The sequence below is a fragment of the Strigops habroptila genome, chromosome 6, assembly GCF_004027225.2.
Source record: "Strigops habroptila isolate Jane chromosome 6, bStrHab1.2.pri, whole genome shotgun sequence".
In the NCBI taxonomy this organism is placed as follows: Eukaryota; Metazoa; Chordata; class Aves; order Psittaciformes; family Psittacidae; genus Strigops; species Strigops habroptila.
Genome location: NC_044282.2, coordinates 47,117,285 through 47,142,029, shown reverse-complemented (window position 1 = coordinate 47,142,029; position 24,745 = coordinate 47,117,285). Strand labels below are relative to the sequence as shown.

Sequence of the window (24,745 nt, the reverse complement as noted above, 5' to 3'; positions counted from 1 at the left end):
AAAATAAACCAAACCGCCTCTCAGTGGCAAGTACCAGACATACATGATGGTGCATTTCTCTTTTGCATTTCATTATTATTTATGATTTTAGTCTCTAACTAGATTTTCAGCTTTGTAACCCAGAATTTAACCTGTTCTTTTGCTACAGTAATAGACTACCTCCTATTTGACTGATACCACAGAGCACTTTGTTTCTAGGGAAACAAAGAAACCATGTACAGCAGTGTTGCATTCATATCTTCTGAGTGCTTAACATGGGCTGTGTTTCCTATGCAAATGTAAGAGTCAACTCAGCTTCAAGTACTATTCTGCTGTTGCAAAGACAATTCTACGATGTATCACTGCGAGACTGCCAAATATTGCAGGGTATTCAGTTTTCCAGGCAGATCAACTGAACAAAATTAGTAAGAAAACTGGGAACACACTAAGAAAAAAAAAAAAAGTCCTCCAGAAGCAATAAGGAAACAAATGTTTTGTAAAGCTGCTGTTCTTGAAGCTCATGCAGTATGTGTATCACATACACAGACTTTGCTGACTAAGGTAAAAAACTGAGCACACTTCAGTCCATTTACAATGCAGCTGTACTAATATGCAGTGAGCTCAGATCTGTGTAACAGACAAGTGAAGCTGAAATACAGGGTGAAGAATTACAGAGAAGTCAAAACAGATACAAAATAAACGGTCTTGCCCACTCCGTTGCTACTAGATGGCTATTTTTACAGCTCCAATTTGAAAAGCAACTGTTTTTCAAGATCAATTTTAATTTGTATTTCAAAGAAGTCAATTTTGTCATATAGATCATGGTATAAATAAACATCAAAGTAGGCATATTTATTTTTTAAAACTTTAAAAAGGATGAGACCTATTTCCCTGTTTAACACACCAAAGATTGGTATTCACTTTCAGCCAGTGAACAAGGGTAAACAACTAGAACACACTGTGTACATGCAGCAGCAGTGAACTGGCTGGCTGGGCAGCAACTCTTGCTTGCTTCCTCCCCTTCCCCATACAGCAGTAAGCCAGGCTGACTCTGGGTACGTACGTCAGAAGGTGCAGAGACTGGGAATAACACCTTGAAGGCAGACTCAAATAGGGAGCACTCTGGAAAATGGAAGGCTTCCAAGGGTTATTATGTTTGACAAAATAATATTATACATTATAATTTCAAATATCCTTTCTTTGTCTAGTCTTCCTTTTCAGCCTGACTCTCCAAGTTCAGCTCTGACACCCTAGCCTTTCAGTGAAAGAGCCTCCATCTACTGTCTGCCAAGACTGACGGCAGGATATCTTATCACCCAAGTCCTGAAGGGAGAAGTCATCTTTTCCTTTTGGAAACACTAGAAAGCTTTCCCTTTCACTCCTCCTGCACTGGAGTATGAGGGAGAAGAGGGCAGAATGAGCAAAACGTGCCCAGATCTTTCCAGTATTTCATCCATAATATCTGCAGATTCATTCAAAGTTTTTTCCATTTAATTAGCAGGCAACCTCTTTCAAAATAAAAATATTTAACATGAAATCTCAGGCTCAAAGCAGCAGATTGTGGATATGGTTTATTTGGATTTTAGTAAAGCCTCTGATACCATTTCCCAAGCACACTCCTGGAGAAACTGGCTGCTAAGATGGGTACACTCTTTGCTGGGTAAAAAACTGAATGGATGGCAGAGCTAAAGAGTTGTGGTGAATGGAGTTAACTCCAGTTGGTGGCTGGTCATAACTGAGGTTCCCCAGGGCTCAGTATTGGGGCCAGTTCTGTTTAGTGTCTTTAGCAGTGACCCGGATGAGGGGATTGAGTGCACCCTCAGTAAGTTTGCAGATGACAGCAAGTCAGACAGGAGTGCTGATCTGCTGGAAGGAAAGAAGGCTCTGCAGAGGGATCTGGACAGGCTGGATCAATGGGCTGTGGCCAATGGTATGAGGTTCAACAAGGCAAAGTGCCGGGTCCTGAGCTTGGCCCACAACAACCCCATGCAACGCTACAGGCTTGGGAAAGAGTGGCTGGAAAGCTGCTGGTAGAAAAGGACCTGGGGATGCTGATTGACGGCTGCTGAACATGAGCCAGCTTGTGCCCAGGCAGCCAAGAAGGCCAACAGCATCCTGGCCTGTATCAGCAATAGTGTGTCCAGCAGGGCCAGGGCAGTGATCATCCCCCTGTACTGGGCACTGGTGAGGCTGCACCTCAAATCCTGTGTTCAGTTCTGGGCTCCTCGCTGCAAGAAAGACATTGAGGTGCTGGAGCGGGTCCAGAGAAGGGCAACAAAGCTGGTGAAGGCTCTGGAGCACAAGTCGTAAGAGGAGAGGCTGAGGGCACTGGGGATGTTTATCCTGGAGAAAAGGAAGCTCAGGGGAGACCTTATCACTCTCTACAACTACCTGAAAGGAGCCTGTAGCAAGGTGGCTGTTGGTCTCTTCTCCCAAGTAAGGAGTGATAGGAAAAAAGGAAACAGCTTCAAGTTGCCCCAGGGAAGTTTTAGATTGCATATTAGAAAAAAATTCTTCACCAAAAGGGTTGTCAAGCATTGGAACAGGCTGCCCAGAGAAGTGGTTGAGTCCCCATCCCTGGAGGTATTTAAAAGATGTGTAGATGTGGTGCTTAGGGACAGGGTTTAGTGGTGGACCTGGCAGCGCTAGGTTAATGGTTGACTTGATGATCCTTACGGTCTTTTTCAACCTAAATGATTCTGTTATTCTATTCTATAAACCTATATTAAAGCTACCTTGTTTCACACTTTCATTCTGTTTTCAAGATGTGACCTCCACTTTGTCTTAGGTACATGCTTTGAAAGGAAATGTGGCAGAAATATCTATGATCTATGAATATAAATGATCTACTGAGTCAGGTTAGAGCTCTGAAGAAATAATTTGAGAAAAGCTCGCAGAATTTCCAGAGAAATTTTTGACCCATTGTCTAAATAAAATGAGTTTACCAAACTGGAAACATCATCATGTAATGAAACAGCTATGCAGACATCTTTACAGAACACTGGAATAAGAATTTATTCATTCTTCCATTGACTTCAAATGGTTCAGAAACAAATCATTAATGACAGAGTTATACCCAGATACGAGTGCTTGCGTTGCTGCACAGTAACGCAATGCACCTCAGCCTCCTGACTTGATCTTACAGTGCCATAAGCACATTCAGCAACCTGTTCTTTTCATTGTGCGTAACAGACCTCATGCCTGGCTTTTAAAAGGAGAATGGCAAAGGAGGAGAGGAAGCCAGCTTTCCTAAGAAAAGCTTGTTGGTTTTCATTAAGCCTTTATATTTCATAGCATTAGCACAACACTGATTAGCAGAGGACTTCTGAAGATAGTATATATTTATAGGCCTAAAAATAAGACACCTTTATTCAACAAAATTAACATTTCTTTCTTTTCAGGAAAGACAGGTTTATGTCTGGAATACAGACACTGCTATTCAGCTAAAAAAAAAATGAGTAAATAATATGCTTCAGCAAGTTTATGCTTCTAGTTCCTGTGCACAATTGTTACAATGCCTTTACCTCAAAATCTACCCCCACAGGACCGATTAAACTGAAGAATGTGGGTGAAATCTGGCTCACTGCCTTGTTGAATACAATCTGCCTGCTGGGAGAATGAGCAGTTTTTATGACATGTGTACTCCTTCCCCATATGCTCCCCCGGCACGTCTGCCATTAGTGTTTAAGTACACGGGGGAAAGCAACTGCCTCAAAACAAAAAGAGCCCAATCTGCACCAATTCTACCCGCAGGACACAGACTAGTCCTGCCGTGGTGCTGTAGTGGCAGGCAGCAGCGCCTGGCTCTTGTACGGGAAACAAAGACTGTAACTGTGGTCCTAAGAGAAACGGCCTGCTTTTAAGTACTTTAAAGCTTTAAAAAAATTTTAAAATCTTTATGGCTTCAACTGAAGCATATTAATGACTGAAGGTGAGAAAAGATGAATTATTCATGAATGTCACCTCAGGATGTTCCCAATTTTTGATTGAGGTAGGCTGGCATAAAGCTATGAGTTACTTACTCCTCTTGCTCCCTTGCTCAAAAACAGTCCCAATGCTTTAAGAAAATTGGTCCATCCTCCCTCCATTACTTCAGGTGATCTTCAGGAAAATACTCTGGAGAAGTTAGGTAGTTAGGGCAAAGAAGTTGCCTAATAATCAACACTGATGGATGGTGATCCAAGAGCGTAAGAGTGGATCTTAAAATCACTCTCCCAAACAAAACTAGATACACGGTTATTTTAAAACACACTTAATTACATACAGAGCTCGATTCTCAGAAATTGCTATAGGGAAAAGGCAAAACAAATACCATTTCTGAATTAACTGAATTTCTTTTCAAATAGGTCATACTCGCGTATATTAGCACCTGATATGTCATCACAAAAGTGCAAGTAAAAGATGAGATAGAGGCAAATATGCTCCAATTCTTTATAAAAACAGCCTATTGAGACAGAATTAGGATGAAGACACTGCCACTTCTCCATAGACTACAAAAATACCACTTTGATATCTGGCACTTAGCTTCACAGGTCTGTACTTGTGACTTGGAAATGCAGATGAACAGTATGATTTTAAGCATATGATACAGAGGGATATGCAGACAAAGAGCAGTCAAGCAGTCTTGCTCGGTTTGTTAACCCAAAGGGAAAAGAAAAAGAGGGGGGAAAAAAAGAGTAATAAGAGTTTTTCACATATTTGAAGAGGTATCACTGGGAAAGACAGCTAACTAAACATAAACTTAGGACTGGTTTTAGGCACCGTCCAAACAAGCAGTCTAAGGTAACAGATGGAAGCAGGCTGAGCAAACCTCTGGCTATCAGCACCTACATCCACCATCCTACTGTGGCAGCACAAGCTGCAGGTGAAACCGAAGTTAGCTTTCCCAGTCCCTTTGCCCTTTTCGCTAAGGCAGAGACTGCAAAGATAGTACAACAAAGAAATTCAATTTGCAATTAAGAATTCTTGAGATGACTCTGCATTCACCCACTGCTACAGACGATCAAAATATGCAGCTATAAGTTCAGATCCATTTGAGACAGCCACAGAATCAAAACAATTATTACCTTAAGAAACCTCAGTGGCATGTATTACAGCAATTCAGAAAAACCTCACTGTTTTCCTACATCCAAAATTCAGTAGATGATAAAGCTGACCTGAACAGATTCGGGCTCAGACAACATTCTCACCCTAGTTTCAAAATCACATCATTAAACCTCCCGCCTCTGGTTTGTGAAGACCAATGCTCAATAATGACAGCTGGCAATATCTCATCTGGGAACTGATCTTTTGCATAAGAGGGTCTGACAAATCTCACAGTCCTACTGCAGGGGTTGGTGTCTCAAGGGAAGTTGCAGCTTGAATTTAACTCAACAGAACTTAGGAAAACTGGTCTGTTCCTTGGTAGAAGTAAGGCAGCTTGAACTGAAAAATGGTATGCCCTGACTGCCAAACTTAAGCCACAATAAGTAATATCTGCTGTTATAAAACAACCACAAAATAAGGGAAAAAAACAAACCCCCTTATTTTGAAGAATTTTCCTGATGACAGAATTCCCAGGCTCCCTATCCCAAGCCTCAAGCAGATGATCCTTTGGTCTTGATCAAAGTGAAGGAGTCCAACAGGCTAGACTAAGAGCTTTAAACTCTAGAATGTGGAACTTTCATCTAACCACTTTAAAAAATAGAGCACACGATTGTACCAGCCCACCACCTGGAAATGTCACAGAAGATGGTAATGGGTCTGAAAGAATTTCCTGATGAACATGTGCTACCTTCAGTTCTCGCTTGTTGAATAACCTGACACAGAAATGGCTTAGAAATCAGCACTGACAAGGAAGTGTGTTTCATTTGTTAAAGAGTCTTGCAGGAAATTTGGAAAAAGGTATCTCCTTACAGAAGAAAAAGGAGCCTGTTTTGCATCAAAACCCAAGTGACTTATTTGAAAGCAAAGTAATAAAGCAGGCTTTCTAAAGGGCTGTTGGTTAAAAGGGGGAAAAAAAAATCTCATGGTATCATACAAGCAGTATTGGATTCAATCCCACAGACAGAAAATAAACACAATGTCAACATCCCATTTTCAGGTCCTGAATGAATTAACATACACAACATTTCCATGTATCTACTGTCCTTAAACTCAAATGAGAACCCCAAATACACAGAATCAAACATATTTTCTATGGGCATTTTTATTTCTCAAATACTCTAATAAGTTAAAAAACAAACGAAAATATTTCTGCAGTACCTGACTCTGAAACAGACCAACTGCTCTGACCAAACCTAGGCTCAAAGTACAAATATTTACATTACTACAACATATTCATCCTGGTGAATATTCTATCAGAGACTTTAAAAGCATCAGAGAGATTTTGGTCCAGTAGTAACAGCATTCTCGATACATGTCCCAGCAGTGTGCAAATGTATTTTAAATTCTGCACATAAACTTTGCAAGATGTTACTATGAGTAAGTTACACATAAGCAACCAAGCTTTCCGATCCAGCAATCAAACACTGGTAGACAGCAGCAGACTAAATTACAGGACTGTTCTTTATGGCACATCCTCAGAGATCAACTACAGCCATGGGCAAAGATTAGAAATCTTAATTACTTCAACAGCCAATAACTGGCACAGCACCAAGTGAGATCGTTCACTGGTATTAAGAACATGAAACACTGGAGCCATCACAATCTTCCAAGGATTCAGACTGTCTGGAGGTTTATCTCAATATTTCAGACTATCTTCTTATGAAAATCCAGCTATAGCTAAGCAGTTTCAAAACCCAAAAGTCACTCAGGTCCTCCTCACAAAACGAGTCTAGAAAGCAGTAATTAGACTGTTCTCATTGTTATTCCCAAAAGAAAGAATGAAATTTAGCCAACCTGCTAAACTTGTTGCTTTTGTAAGTAAACCACCTAAAGGAATAACTTCTGAAGACTGTTTGCACACAACTTCAGATGTGTCAACTCAGAGGGCACCAGAGAATCCTTATAACTTTGTGCAATTAAAAAAACGTACAAAAAAATCATGCTAGATTCTCAGCCAGTCACGGTGGCTGGGCATCTGCAAGTTTTTATGTTAAACAGCGTCATCATATGTGATTTTTCTAGACCTGTGTCATCAGAAAGGGTCTGACACACGCATCAGTGTCTCAGAAGATCAAAGGTGCTAGATGTGTGACATGAAACTTGACCAACAATCACAATCCAGGAAATACAGGAATAAGGAATAAAACTCACTACAAAATTCTACTTCTATCAGCTGTGCTCATACAATTGACTTGGCCAACCCAGGAAACAACTGCTCCTCATGTAGGGAACTAAACCACTTGAAGATTTATAAGGTACCAAAATTAATTTGTTTGATCTGAGGTACTGAGCTTTGTTGACTCATTTGATTCATTTCTCTGGATATAAAAGTCAGTGATTAAAACTGATTTTACAGCTGTTTATACTGTGCATCAGGCACCTTCAAAAAAGTGGCTTATTGTAAGCTGGGCTAAGACACATGAGACACAGCTGACAAGTCTCAGATAGGTGACCATCCACTTCTACTACACAATACGTCTGCTGAGAGCATCCAACCTTAGCAGTAAATGCAGAAAACATCCATGTCTTTAAACAAACTGCACTAATTAAATGTGGCTTACTAAGGTTCCTGGTACTAGATTGATCTGGAATCATGTGCAGTTTTAGAATGGTAGCAGCAAACACCCCCACCAGCCTTACCACCTCACTGGTAAGTGCCAAAGGCTCAGCATCAAATAAGGTCTTCTTATGGAACTCTGCACTGGGCAAAGTCTCATAAGTTTTGCTAGAAGCAGAGACATTACAGAGTCACTACAAGGGTTTTAGGCTAACAAATCCAGAACTAAATCTTGATTTGCATGCTCTTGGCATTTTTTGCTAAGATATTTCTAAACACTCAAAGTATATAATTTCTTCTGTGTTCTTCAACTAAAGAAACTTGCTAATTACAGTGAATTAGTCACTGATGAGGAGAAGAAAAAAAAACAACAACAAATGCTTAAAAGGACATCAAGTACAATTATGTTGCTGCACTTTTGGTAGTCAAGGATGAAAATACATTTTTCTTCTTCCTTCAATGTCCTAACTTTTAATTTTATACAGTAGTGTCCTCCAAAAGCAGAGGAAAGCAGAAAAAGAAGTGGACTTTAACATGTAGCAGATTACAGGGTAGGGATATGCATACTATCAAAAATTAGGAATAATTCTTTCCCAATTAAAACAAAACTTTGTCAATTGAAGCAGAAGAATATGCAGTGGAAAACATGCACTGGGATATTATACTCATTACTTTGAACTTCATTAAGCAAAGCGGTCTACCACAGACACTAACTGTCATGGCACGCAAACACACACATAAGACAATTTACTCATTTAATAGGTTGTATATTACAGAATTTGAAGTGATTGTGTCTATGCACTTCTATTTTCACACAGCCCCAGGTTTTAAGATACATACACTTTTGTTTCATAGTCCTTCCAAGCTTTATCAAAGGGTTTTTTCAGGTCCTGCCAAGAGATAAGAAAAAACCACAGTTATTTACATGAAAAATTCTGTGGATCTATCCTGTGTCCTTCCCAAAGGTGAAGACACACCTTAGCCATTTGCAGCACCTACTAGAATAAGGGACTCCACACTTTCTTGAATAGCTCACCTAAGGATAGTGCCAAAAAAATCTTGCAGATAGGAAAAAACCATCTTGTACACAGAATTAATACACTCGTGTTTTTAAAAGCATCTCTAGGATGCTTTTTACAGCTCCACTTTACTCCTTAAAAGGTATAACCACATGTCATCCCAAGAGCACACTATGCAATTAATCAAATAGGCTATTTTCTCATCATTCCATCTCTGGCTCCACTGGAAAGAAGTGCCTGTCCTGAGGCTGCAGTATAGCCTTGGCTAAGGACTTGATTCATTCCACTAAAGTTAAAGAAGTCAATTTCCCACTGACTTAATAGGAACAGTATAGGCCATATGTCTTGACATAAAAAATTCTCACAGAATTAGTTAATTACTTATGCTCCAAATTCCTTTATTTTTTCCCCTCCGAAAAAGCCAATTTGGATAAAATTATCTTAATAAGATGTAAAATTGTTTCACTGATGTCTAAAAATGCAGCACTTGAAATTCTGCTGGAGTTCAAGAGATGAGCAAACTACGAAAAAAGTATTGTTAACTGTCAGGCACCAGGAAAACTTTGCAACTACAGGTTAGGAACTAATTTTTACCTGTCAGCTAGTTATTGTGACCATTATATCTAACTAATTAAGCAGCATTTGACTATTTTCTTGAGCCAGGAACATGGGGCAACGCCGTACTGTAATAAATGTATTTACTCTGGCACACAAAAAGAGAACAAGAGGAATGAAACGTGGTAAGCAAGCAACACAAAGACAATATGCCTATCTTACTAAATAATCTATTTATCCTCCAGCTACATACAGAGACCATTTTTAGTCTACGTACATTTTTCTTCTTCCTTCAATGTCCTAGAACAATAGCTGCCAGTTGCTTCCTGTTTGCTCAGTAGTAAACGAAGCATAAGCCAAATAAGTTTGTTGTCTATAGGCTTTGAAATTCATTACAAACACAGCATCATTTGAGTCCCAGGTTACTATTACTTCAAATAGGAAATATCTTCAGGGCACAAACAGATTTCAGCTTTGTTAAGGAAAATCTTACGCACATGCAGTCTAATATGTCTTAATAATTTGTATAGTTCCTGATAAATTTGAAATGATAAATATGTTAATAATAATCCTTTAATAAAGTCCTATCCCCTCAACTAAGTAAATATCTAAATTTTTACACCTCTTTCTTTGCTTATCTTTTATATCTCATGGCTGCTTTTAAAGCTTCCCCAATGTTGTTCTGTATACATAGTCAAGAGCATGCTTTATGTGAAACCACAAACAGAAAGGATGACTCAATTCACCAAACAAACCCCAAACAAAGCATCTCTTTATTAAGCTAGTATGTTACTTTAGTATCCTATGCTTTCTATCACATGGATTAATACAGTAGCTAAATGTATTTATTGTACCAACAACAATTTTATATATGAATAAGATAAACATACCCCTTTTACTCCTTTCAGATCTCCCTTCAGCAAACTGTCCAATGGAAAAGTGATGATGTTGTTCATATTCTGAATCTGAACAAAATTACACCAAAACATTTAATATAAGAACATACACTGTCCTCATTCACACAAAGTTTCACAAGAAAATCTTATGTATTATATTGCTAACCCTGCTTTATGAAGGCGTTTATCAGTACAGCCAGTAATCAAAGATGGAGGCAACACAAGTTAATTAAACTTACTCTGGAAACACTATAGCCCAAGTCATCAGGAAACCTGCAAAATTACTGCTGCTGATACATATCTCATCCAACAGTGACTGCAAAGGAAGACCACTGAGTTTTACATCCCCCAATTTCACTGTTTAAATTATATGAAAAAAATCATACAGGTTTTCAGCACTTATATATTTTAAGTTATTAAATATATTTTAATATTTTAAATTAATCTTGTTTATTTTCCTAGTCTTTTCAGACCTATTCCAAAAAACATACCTGCTACTTCCAACACATGGCATCTTACTCCGACAGAAGTTACAAAGACAAAGAATGCTGGCCTGTAAAAAAGCTACTATTCAAATATTTTCCATGTAATTTTAATAAAGTAATACATCTGCCTTATTAATCTTGTACAAATGTTGAAATACGGATTTTACGAGTTCTTGAGTATGCAAGTAATTGAGGAGTAAATAAGTAATTCAAGAAGAAAAAAAATAACTTCAAATGAAGACAAAAGTAAAATAATCATGGTTTTAGATAAGTATCTGTATAGTAATATTTTGATGAGGAAAAAGACTGAAGAAAGAATGTAGGAATAAAAAATAAGCAGGATACACCAGGAAAAGAAAGGCTTCCTGTCCAATCCTTTATGATTCAGGGAAAATGACCCTTATCTTGAGGATGATGTCTAGGCAGAGTTTAAACTCGAACAATTCAAATGGATTGCACTGAAGAGTAAAATATTTTAGAAATACCTGATAGAAAAAAAATCAGAATAACTTGTGCTTTGGATGGGTTTATATTTTTTTGATGTTACTGTTCGCTGTTCTTTTAAAATGCGATTTTTTTTCAAGAAGCGTTGAAATGCATATATGAAGATGGATTTCAGATGTTTAAAATAGAGAAAGAACTTTGCATCATGTAGCAACAAATTCTTCTGTTTCTTCAAGGAACACCAAATTCCCTTTTAGTGTAGCCCATCCAGAGAAGAAATGACACTAACAGGAACTTCAAGAAAAAAATATTTCCAATTGTGATCCTTCAGCCTCCCCAGAATGGAAAAACACAAAACATTATCACCCTACGGTTACTTGGTGGCCTCATTAAAACGGACTTAGGAGTCCCATCCCCAGTTGTACTCAACAGCTGCTATTAAAACAAAGCCCCGAAACCCTCACTCTTCCTCTTCAAATATACACTTCACTGTATTTGCTTGAAATTTCAGCCAGCAATCAAAGAGAAAGGGAACATACATTGATTTTAAAGGTTAAACAGATTGCCTCTGCATGGAAGGTTGAAGAAATAGAGAAAAACTGGTCTTTTAAACTCTTACCACAAATCACATTTCTCCTCCTCTACCTTACCTTTCCCCCTCCCCAAAAAGCTGCATGACTCAACCACAGAAATCCCTTTAGAATCAACAGGTTAAATTTCAATTCTGTGTGTTTTGGGGTTTTTGGGTTTGTTTTTTTTTTTTTTTAATAATTCCTATAAAAATCAAATGAGAACATCTACGCATGCAGAGCTGGCAGAGCTGGAAGCCATTCACCTCCCAGGTTCGCTGCCATACTACAACATCTTCATTATCAATATAACCATGCTCACAGTTAATAAAATTTTATGTTGTAGACACAGAAGACAAGTGAAAAGGTTTAAATCACACAAAACATAGGTAAAAAACCCACAAACTTCTAGAGGAAGACAGATGGAACACGTACACCTATGGACACACACATCCAAAATGTCTATCCAGGTGGAGGAGCAGAAGAGGTCTCATCCAAGATATAATCCTATGCAAAGTTTTCTGCTTTGTTGTTCTATTTTATCAGTATGATGCAGTCAAATGTCTAAGCAACACTTTCATAGCCTCCCTTTAACTATTCTTCAAATTCAGATAAACAGGCACAATGCAGGAATAAAGCATTTCTCCACAGCACACTCAAGACAACTGTTTTTCCCTTAAGTCAGAAAAGAAAAAATGTCAGACCCTGAAGTATTATCCCAGACATATTCATATAAACATCAATCAGCCTCCAGAACAGTCCTGGATGTTTCCTAGAATAGCACGTCTTGGGGCTTGAAGTCCAAGTAACTTTAAAAAGAGTATAGAAGAAAAAACCCCAATATTCCTTTTTTTTTTTTTTTTTTTTTTTTAAGTTTGGAGAATGTTTGCCTGTTCAAATTAATTCCTTCTTTGTGGTATCACCTGTACATTACTATCAGTCTACTGTATTCCCTATGTCCTATTTTATTTGCAACAAATGTAAACATCCATAATGCATGAACTTGTCATTATTAACCTAGTTAGATGAATCAGACTTGCTTGTATTTATAAAGCAGCAAGAAATATAACGAAAGTCTTGCATGTTTTTCCCCTCTTTCTTAAGAAGCTTAAGCTGAACTATCTAAAAATACAGACCCATTTTTTGGCACGAAGAGAAACATTAATATGCTGCAGCTCCTACTCTGTGATCATACAGGGAGCTGAAATGTATTCAACTGCCCCTACATTTTGACTATTTTATATTTTAATATATTCTTTAAGAAGAAACATGCACAAAGGTGCAGGAAAGCTTCACCAAAACTCAAGTCCTCCTGCCTCTGAGGAACACCAGCAAGCTCCATGCGTTAAAAAAAATAAAAATACAGTAGTTTAAAAAATAAATAGTTGACCTGGTTTCCACTCCAACACTGCTCTTTGGCAGACTCGCAGTTTTCCTCTGACGACTTCCAACAAGATGACAGAGGCAGGGTAATAAATTAAAACTTCCTAAGCTGGAGAAGGCTCAGAGGAGGAGAAGAAGAAATGGCAGGAGGGGGAACATAAAAATAAACAAATATGTATCTGCCAGAAGCAATGGTAGAAGCAACAGGCAAGCCAACATTTGCAAAGGGGAAAGAAGATTTTCAAGTAGTTGAAGAGCCTATGGCTAAACACTGAAGCTGGTATTTGCCAGCCCTCCAAATTACTTCAATGAGTCTCTTCCAGAACAGGCTGCAGTATTTCAGGGATGTTTTTTTCTAAATTCAAGGGGGAGCGAAATCCCAAACAACAAAAAACCAACCACCAAACCAAAAACAACACAAAAAAACACCAGAATTTTTCACTGCTTTAATAGTTAAATACTTTTCTTAACACATGGATAAACAGAGCAGACCTTAAACCATTTTCAATTTAAACTAAAATTCAGGCAACCAAACAGTGTACAACAGGACTCCTATTGCCATGACTAAATTCTAGATGCAGTACATGTTCTTGGCTATGGGCTCCTCAACCACCAATGAGCTCAGGTGTGCACAAGTGATGGCAGTACTGCCCGCTGATGAATCATTGCTTAAGCTATTTTCATTTTTTATGGCAAGTACTACTGGATTTAATACTTTCCAAGAATCTTCCCAGTGATGTGAACTTTAGTAGGACAAGGCCAATCAACACAGCATGGAGCAAGTGGAAATCAGAACGTCCTCTATAGATGAGATGCAGTTTGTCTGTCTGAACATTAAGCTTTAGTATTTATAAATGCCTCACACAAATTGAGTATTGCCACCACATATGAATTGGAAACAGCCCCTGTACCACCACCAATACACAGACTACAGGCTGGGTACTTCTCTATTAGGAAGTGCAAGTGCAAAATGACAGGAAACACATTTTTAAAGGTATTTTAAAAAACTCTTTAATTTATGCTTTTAAAGCAAAAGAAGAAAGAGACTTGAGGTTATTCCAGCCCATCTTCCTTGCCAGTGGAGAAGAATTCCCAATTGCACGCTTTCTAACCTAGGTTAAAACACCTAAGTGGTAAGCTTCCATCACCTTCTCTGGGACACTTCATTTTCAGAATGAGATCCCACTTACATGCAGTTTATTATTTTGCTCTTCTACAATCAGAGTTTCAATCTGTGAAGCAAACTACATATTTCCATTTCTTCCAAGTTTTCTCCATAAATCAACCTATTCAAGCCCTGATAATTTTTTGTTACTGTTCTCTGAATTTCTTCCAGTTGGATCAATATCTTTTTGGCAAAGAAGTAAAGGTAAGATTTCCAGGTGGAGTTGAACCCATGCCACTAAGGAGGAATTATTACATCTTGGTTTATATCTTTACAAGTGTAAATCAAACAGTACTCATTTTTTTCTTTTCGCCATTAAGCCAATTTTTCCTCAAGTGTACCAGTGAAAAACAGAAACACAGCTTAAATCATTGAGCTTCACATATAACACTCCAACCTCAAATATGTATATCTGTAGCTTTTTTTATGCACTTAGCTAAGATGAATCCTTCTAGGCAAAATACGCTTGTGAAGGTTCAGATCCCAAACATTTTTTTAAAAACTCAGCCTGAACTATTACCCTGGAAAGAAAATTCTTCTGGGCATAAATTTCTTAAGCTCATCGTATGATACAGAAAAGAGACTTCCTTCAATCTTGGTATTTGTCACCTTTTACGTTTAAGCAAATCTCCTTTGTTCTTACATTTAAAAAAATGAAGCAAAGCAGGAGCATATGGTCAGAAAAATCTTATCGCTGTTCTTCCACTTCCCCCAGCTAAAAATCCAAGTGTTATTAATAGAAAAACTTCTCATACGGAATCTCCCAACTACTTTCCACAAAGAGAAAATATGAGATTCCAGTTCTCTCAATCCAGTGTGTTTCATTAAACTTTAAATTTAAATACATGAAAAGAAAGGACAAGAGTATGTAGATGAACAACAAATACAGAAAACGGAATTTGTTAAATTGCTACTTCATCTTCACAGATCAAATCCCTTTTCAAGTAGTGCTGACTAAGACGAAAGGCAATACAGATTTTCTTTCTTAGTGTAGCAACCTAAAAATGGGATTTAAGGAAAAAATATTTAAAGTGCAAACATGCTGCAACGAACCTTTCTTTGTCCTAACATTTTTCATATTAAGACTCACGTCTTTATCACTTGGCACTAAATATATTGGGAAGACAGAGTAATTAATGCTATATGCAAGTGCCATACAGACCTGAACTACCTGAGAATCATGGGTGCTACCGTTCTGTCAGGAATTAGCAGAGTTTACCATCAAGAAGCAATACTGTACATGCCACACAAGGCACTATTTTACCTCTGAAAATGCCTCTAGTATTTTCTGATAGTTCACTACCAAAAAAGACACAGTTTTACATCTGAACTATGGAAAGGGAAAAACAAAAGTGCACAGTATACCATAAACTTATCCAAAAAATGTGTTAGAAAGGCCAAATTGAGTAGTTACAAGGACCTGGTATACAGTAAATGTCAATTTGTTTCTTCTTAAAGATGTGTTTTATAAATCACTTCAAACGTGAAGAACCAAAGTTCTTCAAAGTTTTTTTGTTTTATGCACTATTTCAAAGTGCACACATGAAAGAAACATAGCAAAACACATATAAAATAACCAAGACCTGAACTTTAACTAAAATAGTTCACAGTTGAATAATTGGATTAAAAAACAAAAAACAAAAAAACCCCGTCAGCTGTTAATGAAATATTTGAAACCACTAATGCCCTGATAAGTCCACAAAACAAAGTCTTTTGGGAAACCTTTATTTTAAAGGTTTATATTAGAGAAAACAAGAACGTACCCCCCCCCTTAAAGTAGAACAACTTTATAATGGCTTTTCTTTCCTTACTAAAGATAAGTTTAAGGAAAATCTTTCTGCAAAGGCACTAGAGCCACAGACTCTAAATGTCACACAGGCCAAGAGCTGACAGAACACATCAGCTTCTGGAAACAAAAGCAAAATACATGACAAAGCAAAACTTGACAGTAGCCCTAAAGCTTTGCCAGTGTTAATAGCTTTGGCATCTGCTCCAGTCTGAACATGTCCTCTCACTTCCTTGCACGTTCCCAACTCATTTCAGCTGAAATCCTCAGTGGAAGTTTAGCACCCCATGAAACTCAAGGGATAGTTCTATTTAAAAAGAGTACCTTCCAGATTAATTTGTTTTGTAACAGCAGAAGGCTGTGTGGCCCTGGCTACATTTTAGATAAAACTATTTACAACCAAAATATGCTGGGTGCTACAAGGAAACACCAGAGGAGAGGGATGTTTTTACTGCCAACATGCTTAATCAGAGTTGGATACTTCACCACACTGTAAGAATGCATGGGGCTTATTTCACATATGGCTATAACCATACAAAAAAACACAGCATCCCAAATTATTTCCAGCTACTGTACAGGGCTTTTTACACTAGTCATTACTCTTGTAACCTCTTAGAAAACTAGACCTCCATCAGTGAACTTATGGACAGTGACCAGTTACCAACACTTTATTCTAGTGGTATTAACTTCTGATAGGCAAAGTTACATGAGGCTATAATTCTGTTCATAATTCTTTTTTAATTCTAGAATTCTCATCTATAAATATGGTATTTCCAAGCAATAATGAAGTTCACATCTTTTTTTCATATGTATTTCTTTCTGGAGGAAACTTAGACACCAAAATCAAGGACCATTAGGTTCTTCTATTTCTTCAGCTTTCCTTTGTTAGTCAGGAGAAAACAAAAATCTTCAAACTTCAACAATATGAAGCATATTAGGAAAAAGCAGAACCTTAAAGATGCCTGTGCTATTGCAGTGTGAAAACAAAACCTAAACAAATAAAACTACATTCATGTCCATGAAAAATTATTATTCACTTCAAAACCAGAGACAGACAGAATAACAACTGAAAAAAACTAAAGACTTAGCTACGATTTCATGACATATCCTCTTATACACACAAACTGAAGCAAAAAATTCATAGTTGCTAGTGAAAAAGCAGTAGTCAGCAGAAAAGAGTTAGAATGTGCCTTGGAGAAGACACAAAAAATGTTTATATGGATAAGAAAAGGTAATAAAAACACGCATCCCACTTCCTATAGACACTTGTTTTTATTTCCTTTCCAGTTTGTGGAAGAAAAGTTATTCTCGTCACAAACATTTTGGAAAGATAGTAATTATTGGTTATAGGAGAACAAATAGCTAAGATTTTTGGTAAGAACAGCAACATTTTGTAGCTTTTAAAAGTCGTCTTGAAATATAATACGTTAAAAGGTTTTTCTAGGGAAAGGGTGCAGCTTTTAGTAGATTGCTTTTTAAAACCACCTAAACATCACATTTCCCAGATCCATTTGCCTAATGAAGTCACCATATTGCAATTAATACGTGATAGAAAAGGGTTTTTAGTCAACAGAAGGTATCAATTAGAAACCCATTCTATTTTCCCTTCCAGATGAGGAGTCTGCCTCTGTATGGGAGACTCAGGATACCTGACTTAGTGACACCCGGTAAGGATGACTCCTCTGATACATAGTATCAGATAGTATTTGTACATCCAGAGCTAGTCTAATCAATATGACTAATATGAAATACATTTCATTGTTGATAAATACATTTGGGACTAGACTCTCTCTCGTCAATATCACGACTGAGAGGACAGTATCAGAGACCGAATGGGACTGCCCTAAATCCCATCAGCTGGAAACATTCCCCAAAGAACTGATTATGACCAGCTGGCTGCAAACTACAGACATTTGGTCTAGTCTCACAAAAGCATTTGATGCATCTCCAACCCACTGATTTCAGCAGGCACAGACTTTTAAAGGCTTGTAGGAATCTGGGTCATCTCCCCTTCCTAGCCCCTAGTTCAAGAGTTCTGGGGGTTCAAGCAAATTTGGGGCTTAATCAGACATGGGAAAGCTCCAGCTAGTAGGATGTAGTCAGAATCTGCTCTTTTTGTGCCCTCTGATTAATGTGAAATTGAGGCTGAAAATTGTCCATTCATAATTAAACTCCTATTCTTCCATTTGGCTCCATCCCGTTTGGCTCACTGAAGAGTGCTTTTAAGCCATACTGGCTTCAGTTGCAGGACTGGTCCCCAGTGGATGCTACTGTCATTACAGCATTATGGTTGATTTTGTTTTCCTGACTCTTCCCTGAGAAGCAAGAGACTCTCTCATCCAGGGACACTAAAATCTCCCTTTATAAAGACAAACAGAAAGTGTGAAAAAGTGAAGTAAAAGCAACATGGACACAGAGTAAACAAAGTTGGGTTTTGCTGGTTTCACAATTTTAAAGCAAACTGATATGAGTGTTTTATAATATCTTTTCTAACTACTTAATTGTGGGAAGCTCTTACACGAGAATTGTTGGAAGAAGGTTTTCTGTTGGGTTTTTTTTGCTTTTAGTGGTGCTTTGGTTTTTTGGTTTGGGGTGGGGTTTTCTTTAGTTTTGCAATGGGAAAGGCTAGCACCTGAGACATTTGCCATTTTTTAAGAACAGTGGTTGTTAAAACACAAATTGTCTTAAACACGAAGAGCTGTTATAATTCAGAGATACAGCCTTTGTAATGGCCTTAAGATTTCAACATGCTTTTCTTAAGTAATTCTTACCAAATTTTTGAAGAGTGCAGTTAATTCCTTTGTAAACACAGAAAATTTTAAAAACGCTGTTCCCAAATCTGGGTCATCCCTGCAAACACAGTTGCCTCCAAATTTCTCCAGTGCTTGAGTATACTGTTCTTCATTTTCCACGTGAGCTTCAAAAAGAGCAAAAGATTAAAATATCATCAGTAGGTAAAAGGTTATTGAAATTACAACTGAGCTAAAAAAAACCCCACAAACAAACTCCAAACTTTTCAGATCTCTTGCTAAAAATATTTACTTGATACAATGAACATTTATTATTTATGTTTTAACGCAGATATGCCAGAAGCATGATGTATCTCACTAATTCTGGTTTATGTGTATCTACCCACATGCTGTACAAAAGACAACGTGTCATCAAGACAAGACAATCATCTGACAGGTATCCACTCTAGAAAGACCCACAATATTCCTGCAGTATACCAGAGGCCACATAACAATTCTCAACTCCTAGAATGAACTTTTAGAGTCTTCTATTAATGTTTCTATTAACGTTATATATAATGGGAGGTGTTATGTTTAACTGTGTGCTGAACAACAGAACAGAGGAGATTAAGTGTGTTGCCAGAACCCAGGATGTCTACAACAGAAGGCAACAGATCAAAGATGACTCTCAGGTCATCTCAGCAAATGGGACTACAAACTACGTTACAGATGCGGACAAAACCCGTACCTATGTTAGCTGTCTGATTCAGAGGACCAGTGGGGATCTGAAGCAAATCCTAGCAGTCTGCATTGACCACAGGCCAGCTCAGTTCTCAAAGCAATTATGGTTCACAACTACTAGATTCCTTTCTGAGACAATGAAACCAGAAGTGGTCCAGTGCTTAACAGAGGTAGCAGGTTCTGAGTCACTGTTTGGGCTGCACCAATGCAAGTCATCTAGCACACACCTAACGCTTGGGTCCTTCAGAAAGCTTTAAACTGAACATGTTGGGGGATTATTAAGCACAGAGAATGAGATGAAATCTAGGCTCAAAGCAACTTCCCCTGATTCAAATATAAAAGAAATCTGAGGGGCCTACTCATTCACTCCTAGGACACCAGATTACTTGCTTGTGTAGACAGGCATAAAAAGTCCTCGTCAATTTGACATGTGGAATAAAAAAGTCTTTCTGAGCCCAAGCTTAATGACCATATCAAACTTGAGCACGTGGACAAAGCACACCAAGTTGGCACCTGAGAATGTTAATGTTGCCTATTTCTTATTGTAGCTGTGGCCAATTTCTAATGCTTCAAAGGAAGTCAGGAGAAAACCCCACGCCCTAGAAAACAAGTTATGCATTAATAAGAACAAAAACCCTTTCTTGGTCATTACATGAGACCAGCATAAACCCCAAAGGTTATTTAGAGAGGATTAATCTGTTCAAACAAGCAATGATCAAGTTTCGTTTCAAGCCCATTTGTATTCGTCAACACATTTAATATCCAAAGGATTCTTGATGCAATGTCCTTTCTCCAAAATTCTATGAATTAGTTATGCAATAAACCTGTTCAATAAACCTGGCATGCTTCAACTTACAAACAAGCCTGTCTGTTCACATTCCTATTTGGCCAGCCATTCAAGAACTTTATTTCTCAAGTAGCTACAAATTCTCTTTAATTTCCAATATATGAAACTAAACCCCTGTGGTACAATATTGTGTAATGAAAGACTGTCATAGAGTACATACAGAATTGAAGTTACAGACATGGTATTATTTCTATAAGTTTTACCTTAAGTGCTGAATTTGCAGCCTGTAAAAAAAAGTTTGCATATAGCCATTCAAGCACTAGCACTGAACTGTTTCAAGCCCTAGCACTTATTTCTCCTCAGCATCAACAGCAGGAGCTAAGCACCTACCAAACTTTTGCTACGAGCTGCAGGATGAAGGAAGGATGTTCAGTAACACTATTGTGCAACATATACACACCTGTACGAACTGGCACAGACAGCAAAAAGCAGTATGCGGCAAGTCCCAACTCCTCTAGTTCGCACAGCTACTCAGTAAGGGGAATTATTTTCATAGTGCTTTCTGAATTCTTACTGCTTCCTGCATCCATCTTAGCATATTTGTACCCAGGAAAGTGGAGGTCAGGGCACAGCAAAAAGAGAAGGCTGCCACTGCATGAAAACATGATGAAAAGGCTGCTACCATTAATTGTTGCAGTTAGATGTGGAAGCAGCAGCTGAACCATGCTGACTTTGTACCACAGGAAACAAAAGCTTTCTATTCCAAACAGCATCCCCAAGAGTTTTTTATTCCTCAGCATCCTAGGGACCATCCTTCTGGATCTATGTTCAGAATAGGCAAAGCCAACAAACCAACAGATCAACAGCAGTTCTGAGACATTGCCCAGAATGCTGCTATTGCAGCTAGACCATTAGCTGAGCTGGTACTCCACAAGTGCTTCTGAAGAACACCCTCCAAAATACTCTCCCTGCCCTACTGTATCTTCCCAATGGACTTAAAAAGTTTCTCTACAGAGAAAAGGTTTGGAACCTACCAATAAGACATCTGAGCCAGGTTTGTTTGAGGGTGTAGAGGCTTTTTTAGAAGTAAGAAACTAAATTATATACAAATTGGAGTTACTGTCTAATCCTCCATCACAGTTTCTAAATTTACACATTAAAAAAGAAAGCCAAAACGTGTATTTAATGCTCAGGGAACCTATATTAAAACCTCAGTAAATGTTCTTATGAGTGCAGGGCCACAGTTTTTGTTCTGTCAAAAGAAACCCCAAGGGCTGGCAAATGGTTGGGTTAGTGATACTTCTGCTGGTGTAAGAGAAATGCCTCTAAACCTTTCTTGTCAAAACTGGGCAGCATGAATTTAAAAACTATGCAAAAACTGCTCTAACAAGTACACTGATTATGAGGCATAGTCAAGCACTCAAAAATAAATGAGAAAAAAAAACCCTGAAACAACCATAAAACCAGAAGAAAGGGTGCCAAATAAATACGTAACAGATGACACAGCTCCAGATGAATCTTAAACCAGACCCTCCACAATCCAAAGATAACAGCTTCATTATGTTAGGCAAGAAGGAACTTCTTTCAATTAGCTGATAAGAATTATACTGCAACAGCAATTCTTGTTAAAACCTTCTATCTCAATACCAACATTCCCACAATTCTGTCAGGTATTGGTGGCTCTCCAAGGTTGCCAGGCCTATCTATTTTGCATGTAATATAGGTTTTGTTAGCTCTAATTGCTATGAACTGCACAGCAAGAACAAAAGCCAACAAATGCTGTTTCTTTTTCACAAAATGCTGATGATCCACAGAAAACAAAAGCTTCAGTTATTTTTGCAAAGAAGATAAACACACAAAACTCCATGAGATTGGCACACAGATCAAAATGCACATAGAATAGTTCTTTGTATTTTTATCAGCATCGAGAAATATCTGACTTTGTGCACCATGACAACACAAAATTGCAGCTCATCAGCTCTCTCTTGTCATGAAATTCTCAACATACATAACTGGAAGCCTCCAAGAAGGGTGATGTTTCACAAAGCAGTAGAACCAATGTAGCCTCTTACTGCTGCCAAAGAGAGTAATTTCACCCCTCCCATGCCCTCAGCTCTCAACAGTATATATGCCTTACCATCCCAGGTGCTCATCTAATCCCAGTTAAGTTGATTTCACTGCACATGCAGCTTTACATGAGCACCAAGGCTCATCAAGGGGTCTGCCAAGCAACAGGAGTGGCAGAAGGAGAAGGTAATCGAGACCTGGTAGAAAGAGGAGAGAGCACGACTTCCCCACCTGGCAGCAGTATGCCAGCTAGTTAGGTTCAGCCACCTCATAAAATTTCACCCCTACTGAGCTCATGATCAAGAAGCTATTTAAAATGCACAGTGTTCAAGACTGCTATTTAAAATGCACCGTTTTCTCTTCTCAGAGTTACCCTTCTAACTTTCTGATTCAGTAAGATGACTGACTGTTTAAATCCTCCAATTTCACCAACATAAACTACCAAGAATTATTATGTACTTACCCAGACCAGATATGTTTATGGCTTTGACAGATTTCTTCATCTTATAGAGAACAGTTCGGTCAACATCCAAAGCCTAAAACAAAAGAGAAAAATTAAATGCAAAATACTGGATTGCCTTCTGGTAAACCTGCGCCCTGGAAGCCTCCTGTGATTGTAACACTATTATGTTAGTTAACATCACACACAGCCAGCACCATCTAAAATAAAACTCTTTACACAGTATCTTCTTTCAATGTTCAATTATTAAAGAAGCTTAAAACAGTTTCAACCCATCATATATTCTGACACTGCCGAAGGTACAAGCAATATTACTTCCCTAGACAGAATATTAAAAATGGAATTTAATTTCAGTTTTCCTGAATAATACAGTTAATTAATTGCATTCCCAACCATATGAACTTTCTCACTGCTATGCTGAGCAAAATAAACTGCCTAACTCTCATATATCTTTCACAGATTTTAAAACTAAGAAAGACTTTCACCAACACAACATAAAATTCAAGTTTAAATCTCACCCAGAATACCAAAGCACTTATAACCAATTTGTTTCAAAGAAAGAAGTGGAAGCAGGCAACCATTTTGCTTACTGAAGTGACATATGGGCAAACCCAAAAATGTACCATTGTTCCAGAACAAAGAAGCAGAATTATGATTATACAAGCGATTTAAAACTGAAAGAAAATTTGAGTTCCAAAGATGGTGATGTGGTCATGTCTTTAGACCACATGGAAGAATGATACTGAACACTACAAATTGTATCACTCAAAGAGCTGTTTAGTGTGATACATGCTTAAAAAAGCCAACAAAAAGCACCAAATTAATTCTAATTTTCATTCAAAAGATTTTAGTGAATTGCAGCAGTTACACATCTGACCTACCATTGTTCTATTGCTAATAATTTGTGCAAGAGAAATGACGCGGGAAAGTCAGTCCCTAGGACCCTATCCAATTATTTTAACATACTGAATGCAAAAAGAAATATTATCCCTCATATTTATGGGAGTATTCTTAGACTACATCTATTCAGACCGCAAATAGCTGAGCAAAATCTTTGCAGCATTCCATGGAAACCAACAGATTCAGAAGTTGCCTTAACGTTATAGTGCCATGATACTACTATATCCTTTGGAAGTTTTACCTTCAGCATCTTACAGTCCACATCTGAAACATACTAGCTGGAGAAATGTAGGGGCCTTTCCACCTGAAATTCTAAAGTACAGAGGAAGGGAAAAAAACCCTACAAAAGCCCATAGAAGTCACACACAGCTCTATTCACCCTCTCCAGCAATTTGAATTGCATCTACTACACCAAACCTGTACACAGTGCGATCTCAAAAGTTAGATTAGTCACCTGTCTGGATGAGAGCACACACAGTAAACTCCCTCACTGTGTATTTGGTGAGTTCTAAAAATAACCTCAGAAAAACACCATCTGATCAGCTGACTACAGAGGAATGATAATTTCATCAAGGACTGCATCAAAGGGCAATTATCCTCTTGGAGATAAAGTGAAAGGAATGTCTCCAACTGCCAGCATTACGAATAACAGTCCAAAGAGAAGGCTGACGGACAGAGTCTTAAAAGTTACAGATTCAGTTCTCAGCCAAGACTCAGGTTTGTGTGTACAGCTCATAAACTATTTAAATCTCTGCACCTTAGTTTAGGGAAGAGGAAGAAGAAAAAAAAGACAGTACTTCTTGAAAAAACTTCCAACACTTGAAAAAGAGAAGTGTTGGAAGGACAAACGCATTCGGTAAATTATGAGCTTGTATTACTGTGGTCAGGGATCCAGATCAACCTATGGATTCATAAAATCTTCTGGCCCATGACTGCCTCTGTCAAAAAGCACAGACTCCCAGTAAGCAAAAACTTCAAGTCCTCCTCTTCAACTGAAGTCATCATTTTGGTTTACAACTTCTCTCAACCACTTCATGCTTTCACTGTGATTAGGCAGTAGAAGAGCAAACCCATAAGACACAACATAGCCAGGGTCCAACAGAAATGACAACTAATGCCCCAACACAACAATTTGAAC

At 38.0% G+C, this 24,745-nt stretch overlaps 1 protein-coding gene across 7 annotated transcripts in view; it reads right to left on the bottom strand.

Annotated features, from left to right (window-relative positions):
• ASAP2 (ArfGAP with SH3 domain, ankyrin repeat and PH domain 2) overlaps positions 1–24,745 on the bottom strand; it is an 89,857-nt gene that overhangs the window by 45,125 nt on the left and 19,987 nt on the right. For all 7 annotated transcript variants that reach the window (XR_003991847.1, XM_030489547.1, XM_030489548.1 and 4 more), the window contains exons 2-5: positions 22,711–22,783; positions 18,695–18,840; positions 10,086–10,160; positions 8,462–8,511 (exon numbers count right to left, since the gene is read on the bottom strand). Coding sequence is in view for 6 of the 7 variants with exons in the window: in XM_030489547.1 (XP_030345407.1) it covers positions 8,462–8,511; positions 10,086–10,160; positions 18,695–18,840; positions 22,711–22,783 (344 nt within the window). In the remaining variant the exon portion in view is untranslated. The remainder of the gene's footprint in view (positions 1–8,461; positions 8,512–10,085; positions 10,161–18,694; positions 18,841–22,710; positions 22,784–24,745) is intronic.